We start from the raw sequence: 14,379 nt of genomic DNA on the forward strand, positions 1-14,379 counted from the left end.
CAGAAATTTTTTTCAGGATTATTTTATTTTATTTAAAAAATTTTGGCTGGTCACGGTGGCTCATGCCTGTAATCCCAGCACTTTGGGAGGCTGAGGCGGATGGATCATGAGGTCGGGAGATCCAGACCATCCTGGCTAACATAGTGAAACCCCGTCTCTACTAAAAATACAAAAAATTAGCTGGGTGTGGTGGTGGATGCCTGTAGTCCCAGCTACTTGGGAGGCTGAGGCAGGAGAATGGCGTGAACCCGGGAAGAGGAGCTTGCAGTGAGCCGAGATTGTGCCACTGCACTCCAGCCTGGGCGACAGAGTGCGACTCCGTCTCAAAAAAAAAAAATTAAAAAAAAAAGTTTTACCTGTTTATCTATTTAGAGACCAGGTTATGAGACTGGTTAATTTTTGTAGTTTTAGTAGAGATGGGGTTTCACCATGTTGCCCAGGCTGGTCTTGAACTTCTAGGCTGAAGCCATCCACTTGCCTCAGCTTCCCAAAACTGTTGGGATTATAGGCATGAGCCACTGCACCGGCCAGAATTTAATCGTTTTATATGTGAAATAAAATACATTCAGATAATCTTAGGGTCTTTGTTAATTACTACTTGAAGATGGGAGTACAAGTTGTATGATGTAGGTATAGATTATATAGAAACATAGCTTTATTCTCATGGGTGGAAGATAATTGTTTGTTAAGTTGGTTATATATCATATTTCCTTGTGTCAAACACATTATTAGATTGTAATATACACCATCTGTTTAATAACCATTTTTCAGGAAAAGGAAAGAACACTACTATACCATTTATAGTGATTACAAAATATATCCTGATTGGAAATGTTACAATGTGGCTCGGTGTGGTGGCTCACGCCTGTAGTCCCAGCACTTCGGGAGGCCGAGGTGGGAGGATCACTTGAGGTCAGGAGTTCGAGACCAACCTGGCCAACATGCTGGAACCCCGTCTCTGCTAATAACAGAGAAGATTATCCGGGGGTGGTGGTGTGTGCCTATAATTCCAGCTACTTGGGAGGCTGAGGCAGGAGAATTGCTTGAACCCGGGAGGTGGAGGTTGCAGTAAGCCGAGATCACACCACTGCACTCCAGCCTGGGTGACTAAGTGAGACTTTCTCCAAAAAAAAAAAAAAAGTTACAATTTGAAAATATATATTATTTTTTTTGAGATGGTGTCTCATTCTGTAGCCTGCCTTAGTCTTCAAGTAGCTGGGACTACAGCCACATGCCACTATGCCTGGAGAATTGTATTTTTAGTAGAGACAGGGCTTCACCATGCTGGCCAGGCTGGTCTCAAACTCCTGACGTCGGGTGATCCACCCACCTTAGCTTCTCAAAATGCTGGGATTACAGGCATGAGCCACTGCGCCCAGCTTCTGTCTAGCTTCATTTAGCTCCTAAAGTCTTCCTTATTTTTTTGTTGAATTAGAAAAAAATTTCACCCAAGATTATTGAGGAATAATTTACATAAAGTATACCTATTTTGAATTACACTTTGTTGAGATTTAACAATTAGACACATGTAACCACCACTATAATGAAAAAAAGTTTCTCCAAAGAGTGCCCCCATAGTTCTTTTCAGTCAGTTGCTCTCTAATCTGCTTTCTGTCGTAGATTAGATCTGTCTTTTCTAGAATTTCCAATAAATGGAATCATACGGTATGTAATCTTTTGTGTCTGGCTTAATGGTTTTAAGATTCATCCATGTTGAAATACCAATATGAACTGTTGGTGGATGTTTAAGTTATTTCTAGCAGCTATTACTAATAAACCTGCCTAGAAAATATGTATGTAAGTCTTTGTGTGAACATAAGTTTTTTTTTTTTTCTCTCTTCTCTTTTTATTTTTGAAATGGAGTCTCGCTCTATTGCCTAGGCTGGAGTGCAGTGGCAAGATCTCAGCTTACTGCAACCTCCACCTCTTGGGTTCAAGCAATTCTCCTGCCTCAGCCTCCCGAGTAGCTGGGAGTACAGGTACATGCCACAATGCCTGGCTGATTTTTGTATTTTTGGTAGAGACGGGGTTTTACCATGTTTGCCAGGCTGGTCTTGAACTCCTGACCTCAAGTGATCCACCCACCTTGGCCTCCTAAAGTGCTGGAATTACAGGCATGAGCCACCATGCCTGGCCTCTTTTGCCGATTTTTTATTTGGGTTGTTTGTCTTTTTATTGAGTTCTAAGAGTTCTCCATATTCTGGATACAAGTCCCTTTTCAGATACATGTTTTGTCAATATATTTGGATCCGGAGCTTGACTTTTTGTCTTCTTAACAATGTTTTCAGAGAACAGAAGTTTTTTATCTGATGAAGTCTAATTTATGAAGTTTTTCTCTTATAATTCATGCTTTTTGTGTCCTAATTAAGGACTGATGCCTTTCCATCTCAAAGTTACAAATTTTTTTTTTGAATGTTTTATTCTAGAAGTTTTTTTAGTTTTAACTTCTGTATTAAGGTCTGTGTTTAACTTTGATTTAATTTTTGTATATGATTGAGATAAACATGAAGGGTCATTTTTTTTTACAAATGGATATCCAGTTGTTCTGACATCATTTAGTTACTTTTTTTTTGGAGAGATAGGGTCTTGCTGTGTTGCTCAGGCTGGTCTCAAACTCCTGGCCGCAAGCTTCCTCCCACCTTGGCCTCCCAAAGTTCTCTAATATCGTTTATTGAAAGGCTTTATCTACTGAACCACCTAGGTACTTTTACTGAAAATCAATCCATCACATATGCATGGGTCTAACATTTTGGACTGTATTCTTTTCCATTCACTTTATATATCTGTCTTTATGCCAGTACCATACTGTCTGGGCTTTATAGTAATTCTTGAAATCAAGTACTTCCTTGTATTTTATTCTTTTTAAAATTGTTTTGGTTATTGTCGATCATTTGCATTTCCATATAAATTTTAGAACGAACTTGTCAGTTTGGCATTTCCATCCTTGATAACAAGCTATTTGTGAGAAATTTCTCAACTGATCGCACTATATTGCTGAGACACAGAGTTGGGAAGTTGATGTTTTTGATTAGAATTTAGAGGCAGAATAGAAAGATCCAGTTTTGAATCCTGATGCTGTCACATACTTTGAGTGTGATCTTGGATGAGCTTCAAGTATCTGATTCTTTGTTTTTCATCAATAAATAGGGATAGAAATGCCTATTGTCTGTGATTATTGTGAGGATGAATTTGAAAAATGTCAAGTTATCTGCAGAGGGGCTTTTGCATACTTGGCTCAATGAATGATAGCTGTTATTGCCTATTATTGTCATTGTTAGTGCATTCTTGAGGTATAGAATGGCACATCTTTCATTGCTGGAAGGTAAATTGTTTCCAAATATGTGTTTCACAAGAAACAGCCTATTGACCATAGGTAGACAAGGTAAGTTAACTTTATCCTTTCTAGCAATTTATTACATGCCATTTTGGTGAATGAATAAAATTTAATTTTTGGTTTAAGTATTTTCTTTTGTATTCCACTAGAATCTTGAGCTCAATGATGACACCATTCTGAATGACATAAAGTTAGCAGATTGTGAACAGTTCCAGATGCCCGATCTGTGTGCTGAAGAGCTCGCTATTATCCTTGGAATCTGGTAAGTTAATGACTGACTTGGCTACTTTGAACACTTTGCATATTGATTCTCTTACGTGTGGAGAATCTTCATTCAAGGAGGTTCCAAGAATTCTGGATGAATAGGGAATTTTTTAGTGCTTATGAAGATCAAGAGGAAATACTTGGAGAGCCAATTAAAGGACTAGACATTACGAATCTCCTATGAGTTGGTATATGTATTCTTCTGTTTCCTTTATAAGCACAATTTCTTTGTTTAGCTTTAGCTAGGAGTAGATTCTTAATAAAATATTAAAGACAGGTGAGAATGACTATTTTGAGATTTGAGGATATTTACATTTCAAAGGATAGGATTATTTTTTAATACTGTAGAACCCTATCTGTGGTCGAAATAGTTTTTCCTTTTTTTTCTGATTAGAAATAATATCAAATTCGTGAAAAATGTTTAAGGGCAGGGCAATACAAATAACTTTTAAGAATAAGTTTCCGGCCGGGCGTGGTGGCTCAAGCCTGTAATCCCAGCACTTTGTGAGGCCGAGGCGGGCAGATCATGAGATCAGGAGATCGAGACCATCCTGGCTAACCCGGTGAAACCCCGTCTCTACTAAAAAACACAAAAAAATTAGCCGGGCGAGGTGGCGGGCGCCTGTAGTCCCAGCTACTCGGGAGGCTGAGGCAGGAGAATGGCATAAACCCGGGAGGCGGAGCTTGCAGTGAGCTAAGATCCGGCCACTGCACTCCAGCCTGGGCGACAGAGCGAGACTCCGTCTCAAAAAAAAAAAAAAAAAAAGTAAGTTTCCAACATGATACTGTATCATTCCTGAAGAATTTGGTGTATATTTGTACATAGTCACAATACAGCTGTCAAAATCAGAAAGTTAACATTCATACTTTGCTATCATTTAATTCTCAGACCCCATTCAAATTTTGCTAGTTGTCCAGATATTCTCTTTTAGAGCAAAAGATCCAGTCTAGAATATATGTGTCTCATTTAGTTGTCATGTCTCTTTAGCCTTTATCAGTCTGGAATAGTTCCTCATTTTTGCTTGACTTGCATGATCTTGACACTTGAAATTTACAAGTCCATTATTTTTAGACTTTTCCTCAATTTGAGTTTGTCTGATTTTTTTTTTTTTAAATAGTTAGATTCACCTTATGCATTTTTTTTTTTTCCCCTGAGATGGAGTTTTGCTATTGTTGCCTAGGCTGGAGTGCAATGGCACAATCTCGGCTCACTGCAACCTCAGCCTCCCGGGCTCAAGCAATTCTCTTGCCTCAGCCTCCTGAGTAGCTGGGATTACAGGCGCAGACCACCATGCCCAGCTAATTTTTTTGGATTTTTAGTAGAGATGGGGTTTCACCATGTTGTCCAGGCTGGTCTCGAACTCCTGACCTCAGCTGATCCGCCCACCTCCATCTCCCAGAGTGCTGGGATTACAGGCATGAGCCACTGCACCCAGCCACATTATGCGTTTTTAGCTGGGATGTCAGAGAAATGAAGTTCTGTTATTCTCATTGCATCCTACCAAGTAGAATATGATTTGGGTTTGCTCATCTACTGGTGATGTTAACTTTGATCACATGATTAAAGTGGTGTTTGCTAGGCTTCTCCAAAGTTATTCTTTTATTTTGTAACTAACATTTTATTGGCCAGGCACGGTGGCTTACTCCTGTAATCCCAGCACTTTGGGAAGCCAAAGCGGGTGGATCACCCAAGGTTAGGAGTTCAAGACCAGCCTGGCCGACATAGTGAAATCCCGTCTCTACTAAAAATACAAAAATTAGCCAGGTGTGGTGGTGGGCACTTGTAATCCCAGCTACTTGGGAGCCTGAGGCAGGAGAATTGTTTGAGCGTGGGAGGTAGAGATTGCAGTGAGCCGAGATCACGCCACTGCACTCCAGCCTGGGTGACAGAGTGAAACTCTGTCTCAAAAAAAAAAACTTCTTTGAAAGGTATTTTTAGACTAAATGAATATCCCATTTGTCATCAAAAGATTTATTGATGTTCAAAATAGAATCCCCCATAAAGCTATAATATTGATACCAGTTAAATTAGTAATAGGCAATTTAAGAAAGGGAGCATTTGAAAAAAATCTTGTTCTTTTTTTTTTTTTTTTAAGACAGTCTTGTATTGTCACCCAGGCTGGAGTGCAGTGGTGCAATCTTGGCTCACTGCAACCTCGGCCTCCCAGGTTCAAGCAGTTCTCCTGCCTCAGCCTCCCAAGCAGCTAGGATTACAGGCATGTGCCACCCCACCTGGCTAATTTTTGTATTTTTAGTAGAGATGGGGTTTCACCGTGTTGACCAGGTGGTCTTGAACTCCTGACATAGGTGATCCACCCGCCTTGGCCTCCCAAAGTACTAGGATTACAGGGGTGAGCCACTGCGCCCAGCCAAAATCTTATTCTTTTAATTCAGTAGAACTCACCCTTCAGTGTTCACCACATAGCATTTTACTTCATATATGCAACAGTAAGTTTTCATTTATATAAAAGTTGAATTCAGTTCTACAGTTCCTTTTTATTTTAAAATGGATCACACATACAGAGTTCTGTTTCTAAATCCAAAGCAATTTTCCTGTAACATTATTGATTCCAGTGACAGAATTTTTTTTTTTTTTTGAGACAGAGTCTCGCTCTGTCGTCCCAGGCTGGAGTGCAATGGTGCAATCTTGACTCATTGCAACCTCCAACTCCCAGGTTCAAACGATTCTCTTGCTTCAGCCTCCTGAGGAGCTGGGATTACAGGCACCCGCCACCATGCTCAGCTAATTTTTGTATTTTTAGTAGAGACAGGGTTTCACCATGTTGGCCAAGCTGGTCTTGAACTCCTGACCTCAGGTGATCTATTCGCCTCAGCCTCCCAAAGTGCTGGGATTATAGCTGTGAGCCACTGTGCCTAGCCTGAGAAGGTAAATTCTTATACATAGTAGATTGGTACAACAGTGGGGATAGGTTCAGGCTCCTTCCCTAAACTCTTGCTGTTCACTGGCCTCCTGCTTGAGTTGGATTTTTACCTGAAGATGAAATGCTGGAACTTGCCCCACCTCTCTTACACTTCATTCTACCTGACTGCTTGTATGCATTCATGTGTGTTTGTCTTGTAGGTGTTTTTTAAAAAATCATTTCATAGTTCTTTCCTATTCCATTCATTGATTTTTTTCTTTTCCAACACTAAAAATTGGTTCATTTAAAAATTATTATATAAACAATTTATTGTCTTTATAAAATCCTTAAACAGTATTGAAAATTATAAAGATATGTTACTATTTTATAAGGCAGTGTTTTCTTTTTTTTTTTTTTTGAGATGGATTCTTGCTTTTTTGCCCAGGCAGGAGTGCGGTGGCACGATCTTGGCTCACTGTAACCTCTGCCTCCCAGGTTCAAGCAGTTCTCTGCCTCAGTCTCCTGAGTAGCTGAGATTACAGGCACTTGCCACTATGCCTGGCTAATTTTTGTATTTTTAGTAGAGATGGGGTTTCACCATCTTGGCCAAGCTAGTCTTGAACTCCTGACCTCGTGATCCACCTACCTCAGCCTCCCTAAGTGCTGGGATTATACGCGTTAGCTGCCGCGCCTGGCCTGTTTTCATTCTTAATGTATGGAATATTTATATACATTTATATGCCCTTTAAAATTTGTTAAATTAATATATGGAATATTTGGAATTACATTCCATATGTATTATATGTCCACATATATATATTCCATATATATTATAATTATATGTGGAATATTTCATATTTCCATATATTAAGAATATTTAATATTCCATTTGGAATAGTCTAATAATAAAACTAACACTGGTGAAAAGTCAACTGTTATTCTGAATCTCATGTTTGTGATTTTGTTGCCTTTTAAAAGAAATTTTAATTTCATGTTTTGTATGCTTATAAGTCAGTTGCTTAAATTTGCTTGTTTTTGAGCTTTATAAAAGTGGTATCTTATAATAAACATATAGTCCTCTGTGATGTGCTTATTTTCTCTCATTATTGTATTCCTGTGATTCATGTTGTTATATGTAGCTGCAATATACTTTGCAGTATAGCATTCTGTTGGATGATTATACAACAATTTGTCATTTTCCTTTTGGGCATTTGGATTGTTTCCAGATTTTTCCTGTTATACACAGTATTACTATGGATATTTATGTATCTGGTTCTTGATATATCTGTTCAAGAATTTCTCTGGGCTCTATATCTAGGATGGAAGTACTGAGTTGAGTATATATGAATGTTAACAAAGATAGTGCCAAATTGTTTCTTTCTTTTTTTTGAGATGGAGTCTTGCTCTGTCACCCAGGCTGGAGTGCAATGGTGCAATCTTGGCTCACTGCAACCTCTGCCTTGCGAGTTCAAGCAATCCTCCTGGCTCAGCCTTCTGAGTAGCTAGGACTACAGGTGTGCACCACCACGCCTAGCTAATTTTTTGTATTTTTAGTAGAGATGTGGTTTCACCATGTTGGCAAGGATGGTCTCGATCTCTTGACCTCATGATTCGCCTGCCTCGGCCTCCCAAAGTGCTGGGATTACAGGCACGAGCCACCGTGCCCAGCCCAAATTGTTTTCTAAAATGATTCTACCAATAATGTAATTGATCCTGGATCAGCAAGATCTAAGAATGCCTGTTGTTCTGCCTCCTTGACAGCTGTTATAAAAACATTTTTTTAAAAGCATGAGTTTAATAAATAAGACTTGGTGTCATAATAATTCTTTTCATTTTCTTTGCTGAGTGGCACATATTGAATTTCTTTTTTCCTAGGAGGATAAATTATGTTGGCTGCACAGTGTCACATGCCTGTAATCCCAACACTTTGGGAGACTGAGGTGGGCAATCACTTGAGTCCAGGAGTTCAAGACCAGCCTGGACAACACAGTGAAACTACGTTTCTACAAAAAATAGAAAAATTAGCTGGGTATGGTGGCATATCCCTGTAGTCCCGGTTACTCGGGAGGCTGAGCTGGGAGGATCCCTTGAACTCAGGAGGTGGAGGTTGCAATGAGCCAAGTGTGTGCCACTGCACTCCCACCTGGGTGACACAGTGAGCCCTGTCTCAAAAAAAAAAAAAAAAAAAAGATAAATTATGTTGACATTTAGTACACCAATCACATTTTATTTGTCAGCATTTTATTGTTATGCTTATCTTTGACAAACTCCACATTTGTATATAATACCATTTTATATATATATGTGTGTGTATATATATATATATTTTATTTTATTTTATTTTATTTATTTATTTTTTTTGAGATGACGTCTCTCTCAGTCACCCAGGCTGGAGTGCAGTGGCGCGATCTTGGCTCACTACAAGCTCTGCCTCCCAGGTTCACGCCATTCTCCTGCCTCAGCCTCCTGAGTAGCTGGGACTACAGGCGCCCGCCACCACACCTGGCTAAGTTTTTGTATTTTTAGTAGAGACGGGATTTCACCTTGTTAGCCAGGATGGTCTGGATTTCCTGACCTCATGATCTGCCCGCCTCGGCCTCCCAAAGTGTTGGGATTACAGGCGTGAGCCACTGCGCCCGGCCCCCATAATATTTAAATATCTGCTTTCAAATATATAAAATATAGCAGTTTACTTTGCTTTTTAAAAATTATATTTCATTAGCTGCAACATGCATCTTAATTTACCTTTTTTCTTAATTTAAAGCACGAATTTTCAAAAGAATAACCCAGTGCATAAATTAACTGAAGAAGAGCTTCTGGCATTTACATCAGTGAGTAATGTCTTTTTCTCTTCCATTTCATTTTTTTCCTGGTAAATTATTTCCTCTGGTATGGTCTTGCCTTAGATTGTTTATGTTGATACACTGCCACCTAAGGAAATAAATGGAGAAAAATCTTATTTTAGTTTCTAAGTCACATGTATCTTGCTGCTGATAGAGTCTGCAACTCGTATACCTGAAATCGAGGGCTATGCCTACATGGTTGCGGTGAAAAAGAGAGCTGGGAGCAGGGCCAGGAGACCATGGGTTAGAGAGGTGTCAAGAGCATGGTGTGCTCATCAGTATTCAACAGTGTAGAGCAGTCAGGAGATAAATGTGGACAGAGAAGAGACCACTGGATTGGACAATTAAGAGTGCATTGGTTACTTCTAGGACAGTTTTAGTGGACTCTCTGCACAGTTACCTCATTACAGAGAATTCAGGGGGATTATGGTGTAAGGAAATAAAGTTAATAAAGACCACAGTTGGAGAAGAATGGCAGTGAGAAGGAAAGATGGACTAATAGATATTTGAGGATTTTAGATCAAGAAGGACTTTTAAGAAGAGAAAAGTCACAGATGAAGGGGTCAGTCAGTATATTTTGGCTTTATGGATAAAGGAAGATACATATGTTCTTTAATGAATACAAGTTGCTTAAGATATATCATTTTTTCAAAGGCATTTTCATTATCTTAGTTGGGAATCAGTTGGAATTCTGATGTTTTCTTTTTTTGTTATTTTTCAGATAAGGCAAAATAAAATACTTTTACTGGCTAGAAAGAAAAGGTAGATTGTGGCCAGGTGAGGTGGCTCATGCCTGTAATCCCAGCACTTTGAGAGGCCGAGGCAGGTGGATCACTTGAGGTCAGGAGTTCGGACCAGCCTGGCCAACATGGTGAAACCGTGTCTCTACCAAAAATACAAAAATTACCTGGGTGTAGTGGCACGTGTCTGTAACCCCAGCTACTCTGGAGGCTGAGAAGGAGAACCGCCTCAACTCCGAAGGCAGAGGTTGCAGTGAGCCACACCGTACTTCAGCCTGGGTGACAGAGAGCGAGACTCTGCCTGAAAAACAAACAAAACAAAACAACACAACAAAACAAAAAAAGCTAGCTTATCTTGTACTGTAATATAATTTTTTCACATTACTATTTCCTACATACCCTATTGGAACTGGTTAGGTGTTCGTCGTATGAGTCCTCTGGTTGCGTGTTTTATTTTCCCACTTCAGTATCCTCCGAAGTCTTTGGTGTGCATCATCATATTATGTGTGTTTTAGGTAACTGTGGAAATGTTCCTCATTATTTATTACATGTGCTATAAAGGAATTGACAAAGTGTTAACAAATTTTAAAGGGCATATAAAAACGTATTATGTACTTTTCATTTATTGATTCAGCTAATATATATCTACTAAATAATATATACGGGTGTTGTACTAGTCATTGGGGATATAGCAGTAAACAAAGCCTTTTCTGTTCTGGAGTTTACGTCAAATACAGAGTAGACAAAGAGAGAACCAGCTATTTCACGAAGTGCTGAGGAGAACTATAAAGCAGGTTAAGAGACTAAGAATGGGATGGGCACAGCTGTTTTAGACAAGGTGGTCAGGGAAAGTCTCAGTGGGAAGGTGACATTAACATAGATCTGTGTGAAATGAGGAATGGGGGAAGGATAGGGAAGGTCTGGAATGGCCATGAGCTTGAGTCATGGTAGGGACTGGATGGGTTCAAGTGTCTAGGTGATAAATGGTGACCTGGATGCTTGGCATATGACAGGAAATGCGCTTGCTGGCCAGTAGTAACAGTTTCTTGGGATTGGTCTCATAGGCAGTTTATTGCAGCATAAATATTACATATATATATATTGCAGCATATATATTAACAGTTATCCTGAAAAGACACTAACACACTCTTTTTACATTCAGACAGTTAATTTTTTAGCATTTCTTGTGTGTGTATGTGGGAGGGTTTCCCTTTCTTTAAAACTTTTCCTTTCTTTAACCTATTCTCATTCCCTTGCACTGGGAGGTACCTGTGAAGTAATTAACTCTAGTAGCTTCTTCTGATGGTGGGTAACTCGTCACTCCTAGCTTGCAGTGAAGGTCATAAATTCAGGTTTTATACTTTTCCCCTCAAGCCTTTATTCTGTGTAATTTTTCTGCTCTCCTCCCACCCTCTTTCAAATCAGAACCGTCCTGAAGACCGACCTCTTTTTGGAGGAAAAATGTTTGATTACAGTGGCCTAACTCTTCTAAAGAGATGAGTTAATCCCAAGTAAATCTTTAATTGGTGAGAAGTAGGGCAAGAAGCTTCTATGTAAGGAGGACTTTTAAGAGCCCCACATTTACTTTGGGCTTTGCACTGTCCTCCCGACCTTTTTTAAATCCCAAATGAAACATATGAAATATATCAGAAAAACCTGTCAGCCCTCGTCAACTCTTCATCTATCAGTCCTTCCTCCTGTCCCTTCTTTGTGCATGATACCAAAGTGGATAAGATGATGAATTAAAAGTAGTCCCTGGTTTCAATGAAGAAAGAAGCTTTATTTAAATCGTATGTAACTCCAAAAGAGTATAAACAGCCCCCAACTTACAATAGTTTGACGATGTTTTTGAATTTGCAATGGTGTGCAAATGATATTCATTCAAGTAGAAACCATACTTTGAATACCTATACAACTATTCTGTTTTTCACTTTCAGTACAGTATTCAATAAATCACATGAGATATTCAGTGGTTTTTTTATAAAATAGGCTCAGTGTTAGATGATGTTGCCCAACTGTAGGCTAACGTATTTAAGGCAGGCTAGGTTAAGCTATGATGCTTGGTAGGACAAGTGTTATTAAATGCATTTTGACTTAGGACATTTGGAACTCATGATGGATTTATCAGGATGTAACTCCATCATATGTTAAGGGGCATTTGTATTTGAGACAAGAGGGACCACTTTTAGGTGCTATCCCACTTCTGAACTCTTGAACTTTTATTTGTCCCTCTCTCTTTGCAGGGTTCATATTTTGGCTTATTTTATATATATATGTCTTTTCCTTACAAGACTATAAACTCTCAGTTTTAGAGACTGGGCTCTGTTCTAGGCTCTCTACAAGGGTTATGACAGTGCTTCAATGCTTTACTCATAGTTCTTGTGAATAAATGCATGCAGAATAAGAAAATGAATGAAATATATGCCCTACACCTTGGAATAGGGTTGATTTCTGTTCAAGAGCTGCATCACTTACTTAGTTCCATGATTTAGGCAGTACTACGTGATACTAGGAATAACCATCTGTTTCATCTTTCTCTTCTGTAAAATGGGGGAAAGAGTAAAATTCCCCTATCCCAACACGGAAGACTTTACTTGAGGATCATATTGCAGATCATCTATGAAAGTACTCCAGAGTAGGTAGAGGCTGGTACACTCATAGCATTCAGTGATGCTAGTTTGTAGTAGAGCATTCCTTTTTTCAAGCAGGCTAAATGGATAAGATCTGCTTGGAATTGGCCATACATGTGGAAGAGAAGGGAACAGAGAGGAAAGAAACAGCATGGTTTTTCTTGCTGGACATCCATTTCCCTGCTCTAGCAGCAGCTTGGTAGCCTGGGACTAGGGTTGTGAACTATTGAGGCTACAAGATGTCTTCCTCTGTTGATAGAAGAGCAAGTATAATAGAAGTCTTTTTTTTTTTTTTTTTTTTTTTTTGCAATGGAGTTTTGCTCTTGTCACCCAGGCTGGAATGCAATGGCGCAATCTCAACTCACTGCAACCTCCACCTCCTGGGTTCAAGCAATTCCCCTTCCTCAGCTTCCCGAGTAGTTGGGACTATAGGCACAGACCACCACACCTGGGTAATTTTTGTATTTGTAGTAGAGATGGGGCGTCACCATGTTGGCCAGGCTGGTCACGAACTCCTGACCTCGGGTGATGCACCCACCCAGACTCCCAAAGTGCTGAGTTTACAGGCATGAGTCACCGCGCCCGACCAATAGAAGTCTTAATACTCCTACCAGAAGTCTGTAAGCACTTGGAGAGATAGGGACAGTGGTTATTTGGTGTTTGGTAAAAATATATTGAATAAACAAATGAATGGCTCTTGGTCCTGAATTTTGTTCAGTTTTAATTAAATGTCCCAGAGTTTACTATAATGATGGTGAAATCTCTTTTTTGGAGAAATTTTTGCCAGTGTTTTCATTTTGGTACGGCAGGTTGAAATATATATGAAATATGCTGGGGAAATGTTTTAATTTAGCAAAGTCAGAAACTTGTACTAAGAGGAATATATTTACTTGTTTAAGGTTGCTGTTATGTGGTGCTATTTCTGAGATATTGTATCTGCATGTTTCAGGAAAGCTGAGTCAGAGTAAAAATAACCCATATTGTTTTAGAGAGCCATTTATGTTGTATCAGCTTGATAATTTAAAATTAGCTATGTTATCTGCATTATTTCCCTTCAGATGAGCCAAGTCAGTGACATTTAGTAATGTTTTTAATTTCCTTTTATTGTTGAAAATGGGAGCAGTTTAGTTAATACATACAGGTGTTTCAGTTTTCCTTGGCAAAGGTTTGTTTAGGCTGGGCGGGGTGGCTCATGCCTGTAATCCCAGTACTTTGGGAGGCTGAGGTGGGTGGAAAACAAGGTTAGTAGTTTGTGACCAGTGTGGCCAACATGGTGAAACCCTGTCTCTACTAAAAACACAAAAATTAGCTGGGCATGGTGGTGCATGCCTATAATCCCAGCTACTCAGGAGGCTGATGCAGTAGAATCCCTTGAACCCAGGAGGCGGAGGTTGCAGTAAGTTGAGATTGTGCCACCGCACTCCAGCCTAGGCGACAGAGTGAAACTCTGACTCGGGAAGAACAAAAAAAAAGAAAGTTTGTTTAAGTGAGTGTGAATTGATACTGGCAGCTTGCCTCTTGACTCTACCTGAAGCCCCTAGGTCTCTGTAAATGAAAGAAGGAAAAAGATCTTTGGAAGTTACACATTGTATTTTATGTATTTTCTTTTTCTGCTATTGACTTTAAAGCTATTTAATACTTATCTATGATCATAACATAGTTTGCTAGTCCATTTTACAGATGAAATGATTACCCATTTTTCTTCTA

General features: G+C 39.3%; 1 protein-coding gene across 1 annotated transcript in view; it reads left to right on the top strand.

Annotated features, from left to right (window-relative positions):
- The window catches only part of TTC27 (tetratricopeptide repeat domain 27), a 187,607-nt gene that overhangs the window by 41,263 nt on the left and 131,965 nt on the right, over positions 1 to 14,379 (top strand). The window contains exons 8-9 of the mRNA XM_007970975.3: positions 3,484 to 3,596; positions 9,224 to 9,290. Of these exons, the coding sequence (XP_007969166.1) occupies positions 3,484 to 3,596; positions 9,224 to 9,290 (180 nt within the window). The remainder of the gene's footprint in view (positions 1 to 3,483; positions 3,597 to 9,223; positions 9,291 to 14,379) is intronic.

The sequence above is a fragment of the Chlorocebus sabaeus genome, chromosome 14 (genome assembly GCF_047675955.1).
Source record: "Chlorocebus sabaeus isolate Y175 chromosome 14, mChlSab1.0.hap1, whole genome shotgun sequence".
Classification (NCBI taxonomy): domain Eukaryota; kingdom Metazoa; phylum Chordata; class Mammalia; order Primates; family Cercopithecidae; genus Chlorocebus; species Chlorocebus sabaeus.